Raw genomic sequence first — 20,949 nt, 5'->3', positions numbered from 1 at the left:
TTTCTGGAACCCAAATAGAAAAAACCCGAATTTGACCTTTGTCGTATCAGTTGAGTTGCTCACGCCATAATGAAGACGTTGATTTGGAGCGTCAAGTTGAGCGACATGTGCTGAAAAAGGAACGGACGGATATGCAACAAAATCAGTTAGTGGCTGACCTTGAATGTACATTTATATATATAATATATATATAAATATATGTGTGTTTGCGTGTGTTTTTTGTGCTTAGATCAAATTGAATTTATTCTTAAAAAGCTTGACACGATCTCTACTTGAAAACGACATTTAATTTGACTTATATCTATAGCACTAGCGACCAATCTTTAGTTAAATGCACGTTTCTGATAATCAACATTGTTTTATAAATGTGTACATATATTAATTTACAATGCTCAACTTGGACTTGGACATCTTAGATGTGACCACCGGATTTGAGTTTGGCCACCAGAGCATCCACATCGGCAACGGCGGCGCCAGCTTGACGCACAGGCGGATCCACCACGGAAATGATCTCAATACGGGGCGTGGTATCAACGCCCAGATCCTTGGGTGACACCTTCTTCAATGGCTTCTTCTTGGCCTTCATGATGTTGGGCAAGGTGGCATAACGTGGCGTATTCAAGCGTAAATCCGCACTCAGCACCGCTGGCAATTTGGTCTTGATGGTCTCCAGTCCACCATCGATTTCACGGACCACAGTCAATCCCGCATCCGTCTTCTCCACCTTGTTGCAGAAAGTGCCTTGGGGCCAGTCCAAAACAGCGGCTGTCATCTGTGCCGTCTGATTAGCATCATCATCGATGGCCTGTTTGCCCAGTATCACCAGATCCGCCTTCTCATCCAGTGCCAGCTTCGCCAGTATCTTGGACACATGCACCGGCTGCAACAGCTCATATTCCTCTGCCGACACCTCGACATGCACACCACGATCTGCACCCATGGCCAAAGCTGTGCGGATCACCTCCTGCGATTGTGTGGGACCGACAGAGACGGCAATTATCTCACTGGCCAATTTCTTCTCCTTCAGCTTGACTGCCTCCTCGACGGCAATCTCATCGAAGGGATTCATCGAGTGTTTCACTCCCTGCGTCACGACGCCGGTTTTCTCCGGCTTGACGCGTACCTAAATGCCAAAAGAAACGACATTAATTAAGTTTATTGATTATCATAAAAACCGATTACGCAAAACGAAGCGCAACAAGTGATAAGAAGAAGAGCAAGGGGTAGAGGAGGAAGAAGAAGCAGCAACATGTCTCTGAAAGTCTCACCTTAACGGCATAGTCGATCACACGCTTTACACCAACCAAAACACGAGCCATTATCTAATTAACGACAAATCAATATTAGCTATATTTAAAATTTGTTAAATAATCCTGTTTTATGCAAATTTACCTCTCCAACAGCGCAGATATTGTCGAAATGGTGGGGGGTGGTTGGGGGTCCAAAGGTTGTGTTGGCCGCGGCGCTGCCAGACTGCTAGCAGTGGCAACATACTGATCCGCTGATCTGTTAAGTACATAACAAAAATGACCAAAACTCTAAGCATTTTTAATAGATTTATTGAGTAACAAATTAAGTATATTTATCACTAACAGGATCTATTACTTTTATAAAAGGAATTGAATTTTGCATCTATTAAAAGCATAATAATAAAGCTGCGGCGTTGCCAGTCTGCTAACAGTAACAACAGACTGTTATGCTGATCTTTAGGGTTTCGGCTATCGAAATATCAAAATAAACCAAATTTCAATATTCTTTAGGCATTTAATAGATAAATATATTTAAGCCAAAAACCCGTAGCATGTATTTTAAGTTTTTTAAACCGCAAAATATTGAAATATATAATACTTTCACGATCGATTAATTTTGAATATGCATACAAATTTTGCCTGAGCTGCTTACCAGCTGTTGCAGTGAGCTGCATACTCGCTTAGACCGCTGTTAAAACAGCTGATTGGAAAGCACTTGCAACTAAACCAAAGTGAAAGCGCATTTATTGAATATTTATATAAATAATACATTCCACGTAATATTAGAACATGGCCAGCAGTACACCACTTATTATGAGAATTATGGCACTGTCCATAAACACAGCGAGACGAGCTGGTGTCATCATTCGCGATGTTCTGAAGCAGGGCGACTTGGGAATTGTGGACAAGGGCCAAAATGATCCACAAACAGAAGCAGATCGGTCTGCCGAAAGATGCATCATTGCGTCGCTGTCAAAGAAATTTCCCAGCATTAAAATCATTGGCGAAGAGGGCGGCACGGATTTGAATGTATGTGAGGATTGGTTGGTTAATGAACTAAATGAATCTTTTCTGGAGCACAGTTGTCCAGCCGCTTGGCAGGATGCACAGCCCGAGGACTTTGTCATTTGGGTGGATCCATTAGACGGCACAGCCGAGTATACACAGGGTAAGCAGATCACAAATATCACAATTAGCTATCTACATAATCCTTTCCAGGCTTTGTGGATCACGTTACGGTGCTCATTGGCATTGCCATCAAGAACTCCGCTGTAGGTGGCATTATTCATCAACCATTTTACCAGCAAGCCAGTGGAGAACTAGGTCGCACAATTTGGGGTCTTAAAGGTCTTGGCACTGGAGGATTCACACCTGTAGATCCGCCAAAGGATGAATTTATAATAACAACCACACGTTCGCATTCTAATGCACTGCATCAGAAAGCAGTCGATGTCTTCAATGCCAGCAAAGTGATTAAAGTTGGAGGCGCTGGCTACAAAGTGTTGCAACTGCTGGAGGGGAAGGCGCATGCTTATGTCTTTGCCACGCCTGGTTGCAAGAAGTGGGACACGTGCGCACCTGAGGCTGTGCTGGAGGCCAATGGTGGCACTCTCACCAACATCAATGGCGACCACTATGAATACCATGCGAATGTGGAGCATGTGAATCGCAGAGGCGTCTTGGCCAGCGTGGGAAGCAACCACAAGGAGCTGGTCGTGAAGATTCCCCTCGAGGTGCGTCAGACAGTTGGCAACAAGCTGTGAATCCTTTCAAACAGCCACACGAAATAGCAGTTTAATTTGAAAAAATCACAATAAAACGGAGGTTATACAGTTTAATGAATCGAATTTGTCAATAATCGTATTTATTAAAATTTAAAAAAGTATAAAATATATAAAATAATTGTGAGATTGATTATGAAAATAAATCGAAAAACACTTGTTTTTAACTTTTTATTTATTGATTCACTTTATTACTTATGCACATAAATATGTAAATTAAAAGATATGATAAAAGTTATCGATATTGTGTCGGATAAATATAAGTTGCTAAAGTCCAATTCTTGAAATCATCATTATTACTAATATTGTTTCCACTTAATTAGTTTTAAAATTAAACACATTCATGAATTAAAAATGAAGACAGTATATTTTACGTGTAATTTGTTAACAAATGAATTTACATATTAAAAATGTTGTTTCTCTTTTTTTTTGGATTTAATTATTATTACAATCTAAAGATGTTTGCCGGTGTCTACTTCTCGCAACTGCTGTTGTTAGCCTGATTAGAGCTGTTCAGATAACGATTCCGCCTTGCCTTGGCCATTTTACAAGAATTGACGGAGGCAGCAAAACGCAACGATTTAACCGATTCCTGAAAGCAATCCTGAAACGGCGATACATTAATGAACATCAGAGTCTTTGAATTGCCGCCCAGCGAGGGCATCAATAGATGTGTCAGCTTCGAGTTGCGATATGGTATATGATCCTGTTTTTGTAGCAACGCCAATATAACATTTGTTAGCTCCGACAGCGATCGGTTAATGTTCTTTGTTTCGGTCATGCGTACACTAGTCTTTGGTGACTCTGAACCAGCTAAATCGACCAGATTAATGGAGCCCACCGATGTCTCCTGCTTGGCGGCATGCTGGCCGATCAGCTCCAGCTTGGTGACCGCATGCGAGCGAGATGAACGTTCATTGCCCACCGTGGAAGCCGTGGCCCGATTCATTTTGGCCATTTGCATGAGTTCCCGCAAGTGCTCAGGATCTCGGACCGTTTCCTCGGTTATATTCGACACGTAGATATCATTTTTCACCGAATTCTTGGTCATACGTATTTCCATTTCCTTCTGCTCATTGCTCAACAGATCATAAAGTACTTCATTATAGATTTCCAAAAATGTTGCCTTTATATGATATTCCCAGCCAAGATTGCGATAGTTTTTGATAGAATCGAATAGGAGATCAACAGTGCGAGGTATAACGCCCACATTATCCGGCACACCATCCATGGTATAGGTCTTTCCACTGCCCGTCTGGCCATAGGCAAAGATGCAAATGTTGTAGCCATCGAGTGCGGATTGAATCATTGGTGCAACCATTTCAAAAATGTCCGTTTGCTGGGAGTTGGGATGAAAGACCTGATCGAATGTGAATAGCTGTTGACCAATCTTATTCTTCGCCTGGCCATCGATGCTCTGCAGCTCCACGGTGGCCTCATCATGATATGTCCAGCCGCATAACAAGCGGGATGATTCATAATCCAAAGGCGGACGAACGCGACAAAAGACGCGTATATTGCCACGCAGATCCATCACAGTGTTGTGCAGCTCCTTGCGATCCATGTTGGATTGGAACAACTGCTCCCTGCAGTTCTCCAGTTCGGCAATCAGTTGCTCATTACTTCGTATGAGTTCCTCATTGCGATTTCTCAAATCCTGCACTTCTGTGGAGAGAGTTTCGTGTTCACTTTTGATTGTCTGCAAGGTAAATTGAATTATTAAGATGGAATCATAAGAATTGATAAAATTGATACCCTGTACTGAACGAGTGATCGTTTCTATGACAGATTTGGAATATCGTTATTAATCAGCTTTGATTAGAATGTTAAAGACATCAATAACTGCACAATCTATGAGTTTGATTAAGAAATCTTCTGAGACAACTAAGTTTTTCATAATAAAATTTAATTTTCAACCGACCATTCCTAGGGCAGCTATATGATATAGTAGACCGATTTAATCTAAATTTGGTTCACATGTATAAGCCAACAATAAGTACATAATATGTGAGTTTGGTAGAGATATCTTTAAAGACAACTAAGTTTATTTTACTAAAGGTTGATTCTCGATCGATCATTTCTATGAAAACTATATGAGTAGTCCAATTTAAGCCGAATTTAGTCAAGATGTATAAGACAATAATAAATGCAAAATTTATGATTTTGATTGTGGTATCTCTTAAGAGAAGCAAGATTTCCATACTAAAGGTAGATTTTCAACCGATCATTCCAATGGCAGCTAGTTTATATAGTAGTCCGATTTGATTTAAAATTGGTCAGCATTTATAAGACAACAACAAGTACAAAATTTGTAAGTTTGGTTGAGAAATCTCCTAAGACAACAAAGTGTTTCATACTTAAGGTAGATTTTCGACCGATCAATCCAGTACCAGCTATATGATATAGTAGTTCCATTTAAAGCAAACTCGGTCAACATATATATGACATCACCAACTGCAAAATCTGTGAATTTGGTTAAGAAATCTCCTAGGACAACGAAGTTTCTCATACTAAAGGTAGATTTTTGACCGAGCATTTCTATAACAATAATATGATATAGTAGTCCGATTTTAACCACAGTTGGTCAGCATGTATAGGATGCTAATAAGTACACAATATGTCAGTTTGGTTAAGAAAACTCTTAAGACAAGGAAGTTTCTCATACTAACGGCAAATTTTCGACCGATCATTCCTATGACAACTCATGGAGATAACTATATATACTTAGTTCATTGACCCGATCTTCAATATACAAGCATTATTAAGTCGTTTGCTTTCAGGGCAAGATGTGTATACCCTCTGCCAGGGAATAACCAACAGAGAGTTGCTTGTTTACCTGATGCGACGTCTGCAATTGACTCAGTTCCTCCTTTGTGCGTCCCAAGGCGCTAGTGATGCTCTCGATCTTGCTCGACTGCTGAGTCACCTGACGCTGCAGACACTCGTTGTCCGTCCGCATATTCTTGAGTGTGGTCTCCGTTTTAATGAGCTTGGCCTGCGTTTCCTCCAGCTGAATGGGCATTGATTCCAATTCCGATAAATCTTCAGTTTGCTTCTCAAGTTTCGCTCTCAAGACTTTGTGCTTCTCGGACAAATCCTGAAATCGTGCCTTGTAATCATATGGAGCAATGCGCTTGGCTGGAGCAGCTCCTCCTCCTGTTCCTGTTCCTGCTCCTCCAGCAGCTGGCTTTGCTTTGCTAATGGCAGTGCCCGCTGCACGTGGAAATGGACGCGTTGCTACCGAACTGGAACTGGAAGTGGAGCTCGAATTGAAGCTGGCAGAAATGGGACGTTTGGCAGCGACGCCGGCAGCACGAACAGCGCGTCCAGCTGCAGTGGATGCGGCAGCGGGAGCAGCTCCTGTTGCAGTTGTTGTTGTTGGTGCCATACGTCGGAATTTCGAAGGCAATACGGACAAGTTGGGCACGCCGGCGCGCTTGTTATTAAACCGCATCTCAGTAATATCGCAGGCGGAGCGACTGCGTCGCAAGTTGCTGCGACTCACCGTTGCCTTTAACGGCTGTGGCGAACCCGCACGACCTACACAACAATTGCTATAATTAATAAACACTCTTAACTAAATCGCCAATCAGACTCACCTCCATTTCTGGCCAAAGCCTGCGGTAAATTCTGCAAGTCTCTTGAAAGTGGCGGCAATGTTTGTTGACTTGCATTAAATGCGCTGGTATTTGCCTTAATACGATCACTGGGTAAAACAGGTTTCATTGCTGGCATTGGCCGCTTTATGGCCGTTGGCTTTGGCAAACGTGATTCCATTAAAAGTTAAAATTTATCCACCTTTTTGTTAATAAAATTTATTTGTTGAACACAAGCGACGCCAATTTTCCATTCGCGCCGTTAATTTCGATTGCAGGGTTGAGTTTTCGTCGTGTTGCCACCTCGTCACTACATTTGTCAACAACTGGTATTTTTTGTATTTTTGTTTTTTGCGATACATTCATACAACTTAAAATTTTAGATTTGTTTCAATTATTATTGCCGCTGTCATATTTAAACTAAACATTCAATCATTTGAGCAAAACAAAACTAAGTTCTCGTATATACTGTTTGGCTAAATTTTATTTTATTTTTAATTTTTATACATATTAAAAATATTTTAGCTTAAAGCATTACAAATTCTGTTTTAAAATTACAATATCAGTTTATTTACTCAATAATCAAAATACTAGACTGTCAACCCGTTTTTTTTTCGACTAGTAAAATAAGTTGGCAGCCCACTGACAGCGCTGCAAATTTGAAATCAGCTGTGCGACGGCATCTCTGCTCAAAAAGTTGCCAAGACTGATTTTAAATTAAGTCAAATTGAAAATTGCAAAATGCTAAAACCTTGCAATGAAATAATAATTGTATGAAAATTTGAAATACGAAATTATATAAAATAAAGGCTTAAATTTTAATGAAGGTTTTAAGATTGTCACTTCAAGGTGAGAGATATTACAAATTTAATTTTAAAAAATATACAAAATTAACAAAATTCTGCAATAATTAAGAAAGTTCTATTTTTAATATTAAGAATAATTAAAAAACATTTGAATTCTTTAGATGGACCTGCTTTTGCAATTTGATTAAAATGGTACATGATGCCAGATCGGAAAATGTTGCAGGGTGGCAGCCTGTGGACCGGGTGGCAACCTTCCACACCATTGACTTCAGTTTTATTTTAATTAAAATTTGATTTGTGCAACAAGAAAACGCTGAAAGCAGATCCAAACAGTGATCAAACAGCTTAAGTGATGGCGTTGCATGAGCATGCGGAGCTCAAAGATTTGCAAATATTTGAGCTGCGTCCGCTTATAACGAATTTCAGCTGCAAACTGTCCGCCGTCACAGTGACACCGTTCGATGAAAAACAATTCCTGTGTTTGGTCAGCGAGGAAAATGAGATTGTGTTGCGTTATATCAGCACGGCAGGTGCCCAGGAGGTGCTCAAGATGATTTCCTGGTTTCGACGCACCAATCGTGTCATTCATGACGTCTGTTTCGATCCTACGGGTGTTTGGCTTTTGGTTCTGTGTAAGTATTTGTGTGTGTGTGGGAATGGGAAGGGGTAGAGAGTTGGCCACTACATACTTATGTAGTTATACCCATTACTCTCAGAGTGCAAGGTATATTCGTTGACATGCTTGTAACAGTGGGAAAGAAACGCATCAGGCCCCATAAAGTATATACAGTGAGTCTTACCTTATTTGATCCACTCTGTTTTTAATTCAGTTATAATTTATTTATTTATTTAATGCCATAGAGTGATTTCAAAATTCAAATAAAATTATTCTAGTTGAAATTTTTAACTCCCATTTAGTTGTGATCAACTAAACCTTTTTAAATATTTAATAAAACATTTATCGGCTTAAACAAATATCAAAGAGATTTAATAATAATAATCAATAATTGTCTAAAGATGAATAGGTAAATTATATTGTTATTTTAGTTAAGGATTGATAAAAAAATCGATTAACTATTCCATATTCTTTTAATACTTATCGCATCAAATTTATTAAAATATAATATGATTATTTGATTATTGCTTTATTTTTGTTGAAGTCTTTAGTATTTGAAATACCCTTGGAATTTTTGTATTTATGTTGATAGATATTTATTTGACTATTATTTTAATTTTAAGTGTCTTTAGTGTTTTTTTATTGATATTCATAATTACATTTAATACATATTTAAATAGAGTAAAGGATATCTTATAGTCGGCGACTCCTTTTACTTGTTAAAGCCTAAAATTACTTTGTTGTTGTGGGTGGCAGTGTGGTCCAAGTGTATGCGTGTGTGTGTGTAGTAGTAGTGCTAGTGTGTGTGTGAATATGTGTGATTTACATTATTGATTTTCTTTAGCTTAATTTGTTTTGATTTGCTGCTTCTTCAACGGATGGGGAGCAGGTCTATTAAAGTGTTACTGAACCGAGAGCCTTTGATACCCTTACTTTTATACTGATCTTAACATGTCATTAATATATATCAACAGGTTTCGACAATACTCTGCATATTGTGCCCGCTTTATCTCTGGTCGACAAATCGCACAATCTGGACGCCTGTTCCGTGTACAGCACCACACAGGTGACATCCTATATAATACCGTTTGTGGGTCCCCACGAGTGTCCCAATTCAAAGAAGTGTCCAAATCATTCCACGGAACTGAACGACTCACATCAGCTGGATGACTTGGCAGAGCAACTGCAACATGTTAAGCTAGATAAAGAGCCCGATCATTTGGATGAGGATGAGGTGAAAGAGGAGGAGCCTTTGGGTCATGACTTGCCCGAGCATATGCTGGCCAATGGTCCCTCATCGGCAGCGGCAGAGGCGGCGACTGCGGAGCAATCCGTCCAACACAAGGCAGCGATCTTTGATGCCACGGGCAACAGTCAAGTGATGGCCACATCCTTTATGGCATCCAAGACCTGTCCGTATCCACTGTCTGTGGTTTGGTGGAAGACTTACTGTGGCCTGAATCGTGCCATCATTGGTTACTCCGATGGCTCCATCTGTTTTGTGGGTCTCAGTCCCAACTGTCCAATGATAGCCAGTACATCCATCCAAAATGGCTCCGTCGTGCGTTTGACAATCAGCAAAGATAATACCTTCGATGGCGTCATGTTGCTGGTGAGTTTGGTTAAGATAACTTAAAAAACAAAAAAGGTTTTTCATACTAAAGGTATAAGCTATAGTGATCCGATTTATTTAGTTTTTTTATTTTCTTATTAGTTTTTTTCTGCTGCTTCTTTTCCAATATTGAACAAATGATTACAATACTTAATACCTTCAGATTATCAACCCTTTTAATTTTAATCGTAATTAAAATTTACCTTAATAAACCTTAAATTGTAAATTATTTTTTTAATTAAACTTTATTTCAACCTTTAATTATAATTATTTTTTTAATTTAAATATATATAAAAAGTAAACTTTCTGAACCCACAAACAAACATATTTAATCAAATTAATTTATATTTTTTTATTTATGTTCTGATTGGGCTTATTTTCCTAGATTTTCTTCAAAATTATTATACAATTTTTAAATGTTACTTTTTTAATTTCTGTTTTTATTCCTTTTCCTTTAAAAATTATTTTAATTACTTATGATCTTTGTTTAAACTTGTACATATTTTTACATTGAAATCGTAAAAAAATAAATTTATAATTAATAATTATAATTAATAATCAATTTCAAATATTTATATTTAAAATTACAATTTTAGGGATTTTTTTAAATTTTAATTCATTACTTTTATCTTTATATCTATTTCCAAAGTTTAATATATTATAAATAAATAAATACTTATTTAAAATTGTGTTAATATTAAAATTATGAAAATTAGACTCACTCACATCTTTTTTCCATCTGTAGATCACCTCATCGTTGAAGGAACAATATAAACTGCTGCTCGAGCAGAAGGCCATCATGTATGTGTATCCTGGTGATAGCTCACCTACAACACGTGAAGGCGCCTGGCAGATTGTCATGTCCGTACATTCAAGATATCAAAATCAACTTGGAAATGATGCGCGACAGAGTAACAGCTCCGATCCGGCGTCTGATAGCAGTCAATTGGAGGAGGATGTATTTGCACCCGCAGCTGCCGGCGATGAAGTAGCGCCCAACACACAAACAGCTCCTCCAGCTGCAACTGCAACTGGTCCGTTGGCACCCAGTGATATCAATAGTTGCCTGCCACCAACTCCACCTCCTGCGCCGCCTGCCTACAGCGAAAGCGGCATACGTTACCAACAACAGTTGTCCGCCAACAGCTTCGATGGTATTCTACCTGCCACACGTGCACGCCTCGCTTCGCTCAAGAGTCTGGGCTCCAAGAAGCTGCAGGCCATCAAAATGCGTTTGTCGGATCAGCGGCAAAAGATTGATGAATGTACGTAAGTCTAGAATTACGGAAACCATAAGAGCTAGCGACTTCAAACTTGGTATTTAGGTTCCTGGATACCATAGGCAGATCAAGTTTGTATATATTTTTGGATCGGACCACTATGTCATATAGCTACCATAGGAACGATACGTCGAAAATGAAGTTTTAGTATGAAAGAGTTTTTTGTTTGATGAGATATCTGAACCAAATTGATAGAATATGCATCTGGGCTGGTATTATACATCCTGATCAAACTTGGTTAAGATCGGTCCACTATATTATATAGCTGCAATAGAGACGCTCAATCGAAAATTAAGTCTTAGTATGAAAAAGTTTTTTGTTTTTTGAGATATCTTAACCAATCTGTTTGAATAGGTCTTTAAGGTATTTTAGTAAATTCTAACCAATTTTGGTTTAATTCGGTTCCATATATTTTATAGCTGCCATAGGAACAATTGGTCGAAAATCAACTTTCAGTACAGAGTACCTGCCAGGTACTACCTGGGCACAGGGTATCCTACTGTCGAGCGTGCCCACTAGTTGTAAAATTGTTTTGATTCATATTTAAAATTTGTTAATATATTTATTTGTCAGCCGAACATCTTGAGTGTAGCCTTCTTATTATTTGTTTATTATTAATTTACTATTAGTTTTTGAATAACTACAGGGTCTCTCACTGTCGAGCACACTCCTACTATTCCCTTAAATAACTCTATTAATTATGTTCCTTTTTGCTTAATTTACAGTTATGCCTGAAACAAATTCGGGTACATTGGCCATCATGGATTCACCATCGGTGACGCCGGAACCGCTGGGCAACACCCAAGGCTCGTTTTACAACATACAGAACCTGCGTAGCACGTATTTGTTGAGTGCATTGCACAGCAACAGTTGCAGTCTGACCGTGCACAGCATCGATATTAATTTGAAGCCATTGTTTCTGTACAAGATCCCCAAGCACTGTGTGGATATACTAATTAGCTCTAATATACTGTATGGTGTACAATATGTGGATCTAAACAGTCACCATGACACCAATAGCTCCACTGCGGCATCGTCGCTTGAGGAACCGCTGCTAGCGAACACGGAGAAGGAAAGTCTTGATGCCGACACCGAGAAATTGGAGCACGTTGAGCCGGGTAACAATACCACCAAGAGCGATGAAACGAGCGCAACAACGACAAGTGCATCGAGCATCGATCAAAGTGATGCCCAAATGCCCAGTAATGCCATCAATGCAGTCAGTGTCATCAGCAGCGCAATGGCTTCACTGCATACCACCGATGATGATGTACGTATGAATATTCTCTGAAATTCTCTGAAATCATTAAATTAAAATATATATTTATTTTCATACGTATAAAAATCTTTGTCCTAACTCACTCACTGACTCACTGATCATTGCACAGCTCAAACCATAAGACGTAGGAGTTTAAAATTTGTACACAAAATAGCTGAAACAATTTTATAAAACTCTTTGTCCTGACTCACTCACTGACTCACTGATCATTGCACAGTCCAAACCATAAGACGTTGGAGGCTGAAATTTGTACACTACATAGCTAAAACAATTTTATATTTTATATATTTCTTTCACAGCGCTTTAATCATCAGGCACAGTTGGCGCTATTTCGCTTCGAGCAGGAAACTGTGCTCCATCTGTATCAGATGGCGCAGTTTCGCGGTGACAACCAGCCGGTGGAAACTCTAACGAAGGATGAAAAGGCAAAGGCATTTGAGATCAAGGACATACACACACCAATGGACTACGTACAGTTCTATGAGACAGCCGATGTTAATAGTGAATTTTCATTGCGTCAAATGGAGATAATGCAGGCGGAATTCCCAAAAATCAATTATGATCCTTGCTATGTCATAACAAATAAGAATGTCTACACCATACAGCTCAAGTAAATATAATAGAAATAATAGTATATAAGTATCTTTGATATTTTAAATACAAGTATCCAATTTTATAGTTTTATCATTGTCTAATCTACGATTTCTTTTTGCAGGAAGGAACCATTTGAACTGTTTCTAGACGCCGCACTGTTAAGCTCATGGAATCAATGCCGAGAGTTTTGCAACACCTTTGATCTGTCCTTTGAACACTGCATCGAGTTTGCCGGAGATTATTTGTTGCGCCGCAAGAAGATTACCCAAGCACTGATCACGTATAACGTGGCGAGGGTTAAACCCATCCGTACTGCCCTCAAGCTGGCCATGTATGGACACACCTATGCGCTGATGCAGTTGAGTGCCATGGCCTTGAAATCATCGTATCTGTTGCGATCGCGACATTTGTGCCATCCGCTGCTGAAGAGCATTCTATCGGATGTCACCTATCGTCATTCTGAAGATGTGCGTAATATTCTGCCATTAAATGTGAAGGATGCAGATGCGGTGGTCAACAGTGGAGTCTCCTGCAGTGATTATCACTATGGCGTCGATGAATCAATTAGTGCACTGCAAATGTCACCATCGTCTCAGTTTCATTTGGCCAATTTGCTGCTGATAACGCTAGCCGAAAAGGCAGTCAACGATAAGAATTATCTACCTCTGTGGTAAGTATGATTTTTAAGCTTAACAATTATATGCAAATATTATGAAATTTACATTTTTAGTTTCAAAATGTACTAAATATTGAATCCAAATCTGGTTATTATAAAAATTAAAAATATCTCTTATAACTTTTCAACTAATTGCAGGCAATGAAAATATTAAGCATTTAAAATCAAACTTAAAATCTTTATCTAAATACAAAATACTGTTCAGTTGTACGCAGAAGCGTTAAAAAATAATTTTTGTTGCTTAATTTCTTACCTCTTTCTAAATTTTTAAAATGCTTCGTATAAATTTTTAATTTAAATATCTAAATAAATATAAAACTCTGTGCTCATTTACTCATTTGCTGCTCATTGCACAGCCCAAACTATAAGACCTAGAAAGCTGAAATTTTCACACAACATTGCTGAGATAATTTCGTATGAAAAATAAGAATTATTTATTGATTTTGTTGATAAAAATCAATACAAACTTGACGTTTTAAACTTATATACGCTTGATTAATCTGAGATTTAGTTTCAAATTAATTGGATCACTAATTGGACATCTTAAAAACTATTTGTTAATATTTTATTTTACAGCTTCAGTAAAAGATATTTTACAAAAATATTTAATTCCTTATTTTTCAGCTCTGCTTAAATATTAATATAAACAACGTTCTTAACATTTGCAGGAACTTTTTGGTGACCAACAGCAAGTATCACACCAATATGACCAGCATTGTCCTGTGCCAGAGTGGACTCTTCTCCGCCGCAATAATATTGGCTAAGGTGCGTGGTGTTTGCCTGGACACATTTAATGCATTGGTCAGCGTTGTTGGCCAAGAGTTTGGCTGGTACAATGAGCTCAATGTCTGTCTGTACAATCTTAGCCAAAACATTTTCATAGAGACTATCACATACTTGCCGCTCGTGTCCATGGATTATTTTAGTTTCATTCAAGACAAGCTAGAACATATAAGGCCCTGTGTATTGCAGGTAAATTGTTTTAATTAATTTTTAAATTGAATAATTTAGTTCGAATCTATCGTTTCTCATTTGTAGCGTCTGTCCGCGCAGTTAAATCCTTTTGCAGCAGCACTGCGTCCCATTGTATCATACAGTTCCAGCAGCTCGTCAAGCAACAATGACAATAATGCGCATCTCTTTGAGTTCTGCAAATGTCTAATTGAAACATATTTGGCCGTGCTCATCCATATGGAATCGCAGCGTGTTAAGCATGATTCCATTGTAAATGCTTTGTCGAATTTTCGCATTAATTATGAGGACAATCAGGCAAGTTGAAGGCAGCAAACTGCAATTCAATGGGAATGCTAACTGACTAGTTCTATTGTCTGTTGTACTTCAGTTTGCCATTGCATCATCGAGGTTCAAGCCAATCTCCGCTGGTTGCGCCTACTGCGCGTGTGTGGTCGATGGTGTTGCCTATTTCTGGGGCTCCAGCGGTGTGCCCTGCTGCTTTAGCGCCCAGAAATCAACAGGTGAGAGCTCGAGTTGCTGCTGTTTATCATTTACTTTCTTCACATTCATCATCTTTCTCTCTTCCTAGAACCGCCTGAGCCTGCGCATGCTGTAAAGACATTGGAGCTGCTGTCCCAACTTAATTTGGAAGTGCATGCACTCAAATGTGGACGTCAGCACACACTCATATTGACCAACAATGGCGTATGTTAATTGTTAATGTTATCAAGTGTTAATGTTAATGCTAAATGCCTTCCCTTAGCTGTATGCCATGGGCAACAACAGTCTTTGTCAGCTGGGCATCGGACAGCACATGCAAATGGCGCTGCAACCGATGCTGGTGACGGCTTTGGATGGCATGAACATCACCATGCTGGAGGCTGGACAATATCATAATGCGGCCGTTGTTGATGGCAAGCTCTACATGTGGGGGTGAGTAAATTATTATTATTATTATTCTTCAAATCAACACTTATTTTATAATATTAACAAGTGGACAGTTTCAGTCGAGCACGCTCGACAGTACGTTTGAAAATCTATTCAGTTTTGATCAAGTTATGACACTTGGAAGTTGGACAATTATTAATTAATTATGTAATATACAATAGTTATTTAATTCTATATTTTTTAGCTGGGGCATCTATGGTCAACTTGGCAGTGGCAGCTGCGAGAACATTGCCACACCAACACTAGTCAGTTTCTTCAAGTACAAGGTGCGTGAGAGCATATACCTTTAATCCTAAGCAATTTTATAATTAATAATATAATTGATTTATTTTATAGAAAGTTTTACAAATATCGCTGGGACATGCGCACACTTTGGTGCTATGTCAGGCCATCCACAATAATTACTCAGAGGCTAATCGCAGTGACAACGAGCTCTTTGTGTTCGGCTCTAATCATTTTGGCCAGCTTGGTATTGGCAACAATGAGCAGACGGAGACAAAGACGAGTCTACCGCTACGCCTGAACCTGGGCGACTGCAGCTTAAGACTGATACACACGAAATTTTTTACAAATGTAAGTGGAATTCATTTTAAAATATAGTTATGAGTTTAACAATATCGAAATCGAGAGAAAACTGTTTGGTTAAATATGAATTTTTATGAAATTATTAAATAGATAATTAATAAATAAATCTGGTTTTTTTTAAATACAAAATTAATAATTTTTATAATAAATTATATTTAAAATTAGAACTACGTGGTTTCTGAATAAAAATGGATATTTAATTTTTATTTTATTAATTTTTATAACAATCTAAATATTTAAATTATGATAAATATGAAAATCCAAGAAATACTATTAATCGAATAAAACATTCTGTGAATGGATAACTATTTATTTAATTTTTTTATTATTAAATTAATTTGCCCTATCCTTTTTAATAAAAAAAATTACATAATCAAACTACAATTTGCATTTCAAAATTTAATAAAACCTGGTTTAGAATTTTTGGTAGTAATATGTATTAAATTTTTGTATTTATTGTTTTGTATTTAAAATGTATAATAACTTTTCTCCTTTTTGCTTATACATTTTCTTGTAGTTAGCTGTAGACGAGGAGGAACGTATGTATACCTGGGGCAGTTCACCGCAGGCTCTGCGTCTGGCCAATCAAATAAAGCGTCGCGCCAACGCCAAGCAGAAGCTGGAGGAGAATCATCAACGCGAGATGCTAAGTAGAAGGCTGGAGGAAACTCTGCTGCCGGCCTCCAATAGCAGTAGTGCTTTGGTGGAACCAAGTACATCCTATGCAGCTGTTGTTGTTGGCGCTATTCCCAAGCCCAGAGTAGAAACCAAAGAGTCCAAGGAAAAAGAGGCTATGATATCGAATGCGAGTGAAAGTGTCGGCTCCAAATTGACTACGGGAGCGACGGGAACTGCATCTACATCGACTGCTCCACAGCAACCCACTGAACCGGATCCCACGGAGCATATGACGCCACATCTGGTGGACACCAGCGAGGTGGCTGGACAGATACTGCAGGTGCGTTTCCCAACTATATCACTTATTTCTTTTAATATAACGTATATTGCAAGGAAACTGTTTATCACTAACGATTCTATAAGAATTAATTCCTTAAAGCGTCATATTAAAACTAGAAAAATATTATACAGATATAGTCAATATTAACATAATATGTCTTTCCAGATCTCCAGCGGATTGTTTCACTTTGCTCTCATATCGTCAACGTGCACTTTGTATACGTGGGGAAAAAATCTGGAGCATCAGCTTGGCACCGAGGACAAGGATCGGCGTGCTGTGCTGAAACCATCGCCCATTGACAGCATCGAGAGGCCAATGTATGTGGATTGTGGTGCGGATTTCACGCTTGTCATGACCACCGATCATATTGTGAAGGCTTTCGGTGGCAACTCGAACGGACAATGTGGTCGCGACTTGGGCGCCAGTCTGGATCGGATGCGACAGCGTGTCGTCTGTCTGCCCACGACAAAGCGATTGATGCGTTTCGAGAGTCAATGTGTTGAGGCGCCGGTGGAAATTAATTTGCCACGTCCACGCATACGTCTGGATCAGGATCCTGTGCGTTATCTGAAGGTGATTCCGCCGTATCAACCACATTTTCTGCAGCAGGCAAATATTAACTTTGAGCAACACAATTCGTTGGCAACGCTCAATTATAAATCCAGCACGGAGCAAGCGGGCACGGGACAGGACTCGGATGATCTGCTGAGCAGTCTGGAGAATTTGAGTCACAACGATGCGAGCTACTCGTTTAATGCACCACAATTGGCCGATGGCAATAGCTCACTGGATTTGGATTATTCGCCGGAGGAGCAGAGCTATTTACCATTGCCGAATCAAGCATTGCCAAGTCAGCAAGCTGCGCTGCTGGGAGGATGTGATGATGATGTGAGCAGTTGTACGCCCAGTTCAGGGGCTGCAGATGTTCTGCGTCATTACATACATTACTGTCTGTATGCCTTTCAAGGCTTGTACAATCCCGATAAAATTGGTGCGCATCGTAATGAGTATCGCATACGCATATGTATGCTCAACTTTCGTTTTGTGGAGGCCTTTCAACTATGTCTGCACAGCTGTGACAATGCCCAGCGGACACTGAAACTCTTTGAGTACTTCAGCAAGGATACGGGCTATGTGCCACTGCATCGTTCCGATCTCAAGCATCTCATCTATCACATGTGTGTGCATTTTTTGGAGCACAAATTCGATATGCTGGAGTGTGAGCGTTACTTTATGGCCGATCTCGATTACTACTGGCTGGAGTTGGCATATGTTTTCTATTTTAACAACAATAATACGGCCTTGGAACAGAATCTCAACCAGAAGTTTAAAGAATTGATGGCAGCAACGGATTGTAATCAATCGACGGTGAATGCATTGCAATTGCAGGATACGGATGCCATTTTTGATAGTTTTACGGTCAAATTTAAGACGATTCTCTGCCAGCGTTTGCTCAGCTATTGTGATGCGGATGCCACTGAAGCGAATGCCACCAGCAATTAGCATTGGATACATCTTGGTTCTTGCTTTGAATTCGCTTAGTTATGGAACAAATTTTCTCAATTAAGTTGATAGTTTTGTTACCCTCTTTAATTGTTTGTTCTTTCATTATTACGGTTGTAATTTAAAGTTATTTCTTGTGAGTACCAAGATCCACATCCACACCAAAGATCAGATAATGGCGTGTCTCACTCTCCACTCTCTTCACACATACATATATACATAAGTAAATATTACATATTATTATATATTATATTAACTATTATCTATTACCCGCCCACACACACACACACACACATACACATGTTTATACTTAATTACATAATTGTTGCGCATATATTTATATAAATAGCTTTTATAGCCATGTTATTTAAGATTTTGAAAAATTGTAGTCAAACAAAATTGTTTATTAAATTTAATTTTGTTTTTTTTTTTGTAGTGCTTTGTTTGCTATTTGGCTTTAATTATTTAAACGCTTTTTGTTCACTCAATAAAAATTTGAAAAATTAATGATCATATTTATAGAATTCCGGAGAATTCTGAAATCTTTCAGTGTGTGTTGCCATAGACACATTTTTAATTGATATTCAGCTTGTGATTTGCAGTTATTTGATATACAAAGAATGTTTAATTTAAATAGTTATATGTGTATACATACATATGATTAACAAAAATAATAAAAAAAAATACATTTATACAAAAAAATTTATAGTTTTTATTACATATGAAAATACATATATCATTTTAGAGCCCAAACCATAAAAACTAGGAGGTTTAAAATTTAACACAACATTGCTGAGACAATTTAATTGTTCAAAGTTTATGAATCTATATAATTGAGTGCTTTTTAAAGCTTTAGTTTAATATTGTCCGTTGTCCAGCGTTTGCTTTGCAAAGATTTCAGTGCATTCTCACAGTAAAATTGCTCCTCGGATTTGTCGGGTAGAGATTCCTTGAGTTGCTGCAGCTCCTGCTGCTGTTTCAGGCTCACCATCGCATCGATGACCGCCTTGATGCACTTGACCCGCTGTGCCAGCGCCAATTTCTCGCTGCTGTTGCTCATCTTGGACAGAAATAGCTGTAGCACCGTGGCGGGAGCTTGCAGCTCAAAGAGTCTTTGCACAGCCAACGACAGATCAAAGCTGATGTGGAATTGCCGTGACTTGAGTGGATGCCAAGTGGAGACACGCTCAAAGATGCACTCCAAGTCGGCATATGCCTGCGCTTGGGCACGTTCATTCAACGCTGTCCATTCATATTGTGCCGCTGAGATTTCCTGATCCGCTGCAAAGCGTTGTGGGGAGGTGAGCTTAAGCATATCCTGATCCTTCCAGTTCTTGTTTTGCGTGCAGCACACATAGAGCAGTTCAATGGGCGTGGCATGTGCACCAAACCGATGACTCAGTTGCTCCTTTTCATGAAGCAACTGCAGCTTTAGGGCGGCATGAAAGATTTGCTCATAGAGTGGAATTATGCCCAATCCGGCGCTGGCATACGCATCAATGAGTCGTTGCAATTCTTGTTTCCTTGTGGACATTTCACTGCAGCCAATGGCGGCCTGAAACTGTCGTAGAGCTGCCTCCTGGTGTCGTCCAAAGCGTTGCAGGATCACAATATAGTTGCTCACATCGCCAGATTGACGCAGATAACTAAGATAATGCTCCAACGCCTTTGGACGCTGCTCCAGAATGCTATGAAACTGTGTCGAGTTTAGTGTACGCTTGAGGAATAGCAGCACACCAATTACAGCATCTCCTCCATGGCTCAACAGCGTGTCCAGCAATTCCTGTTTCTCTTGGAGTGATTTAAACATTTCCAGTGGCGCCAATTTTCCATGCAGCAACTTTTGTGCCGTTGCCTCCAGATTGGGACTGTAGAGCGTGCTCTGAATCTGTCGTCGCAGCAGCTTCAGCTCCTCCTCTGGTGTCACTCCTTTGGCCAGGACATGATCATCCAATGTTTGTTCCTGCAGCACCAGCTTTAAAGCTTCCTCACTCAATATGGCTTTGATCGACAGATGATTGAGTGTTCCCAGCGCAGCACTATTGTCAAAACTAGCCTCGGAAATCGAGTCATCATTGAATATAGCATTATTATCCCATTTGCTGCTCAACTTTGTTTGATCCGAACTTGTGCCGCTTTTGCCAATATCATCAATATCGATGTCATCCTCATCGTCAAAGCTAAAGGCCGCCCTCGACGAGCGATTCCAGTAGTTTTCACTGAACAAAAGTTGATATTTAGCTAGTTAATTTCAATTTATACAGCTTACTCACTCTGCATTATCAAATTGTGATTCCATTTGTTTTTGTTTTTTTTATGCAAACTTGAAAGCAGCTGTGCGAACAGTGTGACCAGCTCTTGGGACTATTTACATCGATTTACCACCAAAGCTGCCACCCTGTCAAATGAGTAGTCGGCGCGCTTTTAAAATAGATCTGACAACATCGATTACGCGGTTATTACTAATTTACTCGTATTTACTTAAAATTATTAGTAAGTAAACAACATATA

At 39.1% G+C, this 20,949-nt stretch overlaps 5 protein-coding genes across 5 annotated transcripts; 2 read left to right on the top strand and 3 right to left on the bottom strand.

Moving 5' to 3' along the window:
- Positions 1–215: 215 nt before the first annotated feature.
- Positions 216–1,467, bottom strand: LOC117792860 (electron transfer flavoprotein subunit beta). The gene is made up of 3 exons (XM_034633160.1): positions 1,393–1,467; positions 1,269–1,322; positions 216–1,123 (listed from the first exon to the last, which is right to left on the bottom strand). Exons 2-3 carry the CDS (start codon positions 1,317–1,319, stop codon positions 413–415), a joined length of 762 nt encoding a protein of 253 aa, XP_034489051.1. The 5' UTR covers positions 1,320–1,322; positions 1,393–1,467; the 3' UTR covers positions 216–412.
- Positions 1,468–1,921: 454 nt separating this feature from the next.
- LOC117792858 (3'(2'),5'-bisphosphate nucleotidase 1) lies at positions 1,922–3,158 on the top strand. Its single transcript, XM_034633158.1, has 2 exons — positions 1,922–2,418; positions 2,469–3,158. The coding sequence occupies exons 1-2, from the start codon at positions 2,040–2,042 to the stop codon at positions 3,011–3,013; spliced, it is 924 nt and encodes a 307-aa protein (XP_034489049.1). The 5' UTR covers positions 1,922–2,039; the 3' UTR covers positions 3,014–3,158.
- A 217-nt stretch (positions 3,159–3,375) lies between these two features.
- LOC117792855 (protein claret segregational) lies at positions 3,376–6,950 on the bottom strand. Its single transcript, XM_034633154.1, has 3 exons — positions 6,631–6,950; positions 5,868–6,571; positions 3,376–4,730 (listed from the first exon to the last, which is right to left on the bottom strand). Exons 1-3 carry the CDS (start codon positions 6,806–6,808, stop codon positions 3,504–3,506), a joined length of 2,109 nt encoding a protein of 702 aa, XP_034489045.1. The 5' UTR covers positions 6,809–6,950; the 3' UTR covers positions 3,376–3,503.
- Positions 6,951–7,651: 701 nt separating this feature from the next.
- LOC117792854 lies at positions 7,652–18,802 on the top strand. The gene is made up of 15 exons (XM_034633153.1): positions 7,652–8,065; positions 9,024–9,661; positions 10,407–10,926; positions 11,667–12,211; positions 12,520–12,830; positions 12,936–13,484; positions 14,159–14,462; positions 14,529–14,759; positions 14,833–14,965; positions 15,034–15,149; positions 15,208–15,377; positions 15,577–15,658; positions 15,729–15,965; positions 16,495–16,935; positions 17,101–18,802. The coding sequence occupies exons 1-15, from the start codon at positions 7,786–7,788 to the stop codon at positions 18,436–18,438; spliced, it is 5,895 nt and encodes a 1,964-aa protein (XP_034489044.1). The 5' UTR covers positions 7,652–7,785; the 3' UTR covers positions 18,439–18,802.
- Positions 18,803–19,208: 406 nt separating this feature from the next.
- On the bottom strand, positions 19,209–20,766 carry LOC117792856 (vacuolar protein sorting-associated protein 16B). The gene is made up of 2 exons (XM_034633155.1): positions 20,712–20,766; positions 19,209–20,657 (listed from the first exon to the last, which is right to left on the bottom strand). The coding sequence occupies exons 1-2, from the start codon at positions 20,735–20,737 to the stop codon at positions 19,283–19,285; spliced, it is 1,401 nt and encodes a 466-aa protein (XP_034489046.1). The 5' UTR covers positions 20,738–20,766; the 3' UTR covers positions 19,209–19,282.
- Positions 20,767–20,949: the final 183 nt, after the last annotated feature.

The sequence above is a fragment of the Drosophila innubila genome, assembly GCF_004354385.1.
Source record: "Drosophila innubila isolate TH190305 chromosome 3R unlocalized genomic scaffold, UK_Dinn_1.0 2_E_3R, whole genome shotgun sequence".
NCBI classification, from domain to species: Eukaryota; Metazoa; Arthropoda; class Insecta; order Diptera; family Drosophilidae; genus Drosophila; species Drosophila innubila.
Note: the sequence above shows the minus strand (reverse complement) of the source record. Positions and strands in the feature narration are given on the sequence as shown.

Bases quoted from the DNA above. Each gene is read 5' to 3' on its own strand.
- LOC117792854 (XM_034633153.1), top strand. From the start codon at position 7,786: ATGGCGTTGCATGAGCATGCGGAGCTCAAAGATTTGCAAATATTTGAG. The intron at 8,066-9,023 runs GTAAGTATTTGT...ATATATCAACAG, and splicing joins TGTTTGGCTTTTGGTTCTGT to GTTTCGACAATACTCTGCAT. The intron at 14,463-14,528 runs GTAAATTGTTTT...TCTCATTTGTAG, and splicing joins TAAGGCCCTGTGTATTGCAG to CGTCTGTCCGCGCAGTTAAA.
- LOC117792858 (XM_034633158.1), top strand. From the start codon at position 2,040: ATGGCCAGCAGTACACCACTTATTATGAGAATTATGGCACTGTCCATA. The intron at 2,419-2,468 runs GTAAGCAGATCA...AATCCTTTCCAG, and splicing joins CACAGCCGAGTATACACAGG to GCTTTGTGGATCACGTTACG.
- LOC117792856 (XM_034633155.1), bottom strand. From the start codon at position 20,737: ATGGAATCACAATTTGATAATGCAGA. The intron at 20,658-20,711 runs GTGAGTAAGCTG...ACTTTTGTTCAG, and splicing joins TCACAATTTGATAATGCAGA to TGAAAACTACTGGAATCGCT.
- LOC117792855 (XM_034633154.1), bottom strand. From the start codon at position 6,808: ATGGAATCACGTTTGCCAAAGCCAACGGCCATAAAGCGGCCAATGCCA. The intron at 6,572-6,630 runs GTGAGTCTGATT...ATTGTTGTGTAG, and splicing joins GGCTTTGGCCAGAAATGGAG to GTCGTGCGGGTTCGCCACAG. The intron at 4,731-5,867 runs GTAAACAAGCAA...TTTACCTTGCAG, and splicing joins AATTGCAGACGTCGCATCAG to ACAATCAAAAGTGAACACGA.
- LOC117792860 (XM_034633160.1), bottom strand. From the start codon at position 1,319: ATGGCTCGTGTTTTGGTTGGTGTAAAGCGTGTGATCGACTATGCCGTT. The intron at 1,124-1,268 runs GTGAGACTTTCA...TTTGGCATTTAG, and splicing joins TGATCGACTATGCCGTTAAG to GTACGCGTCAAGCCGGAGAA.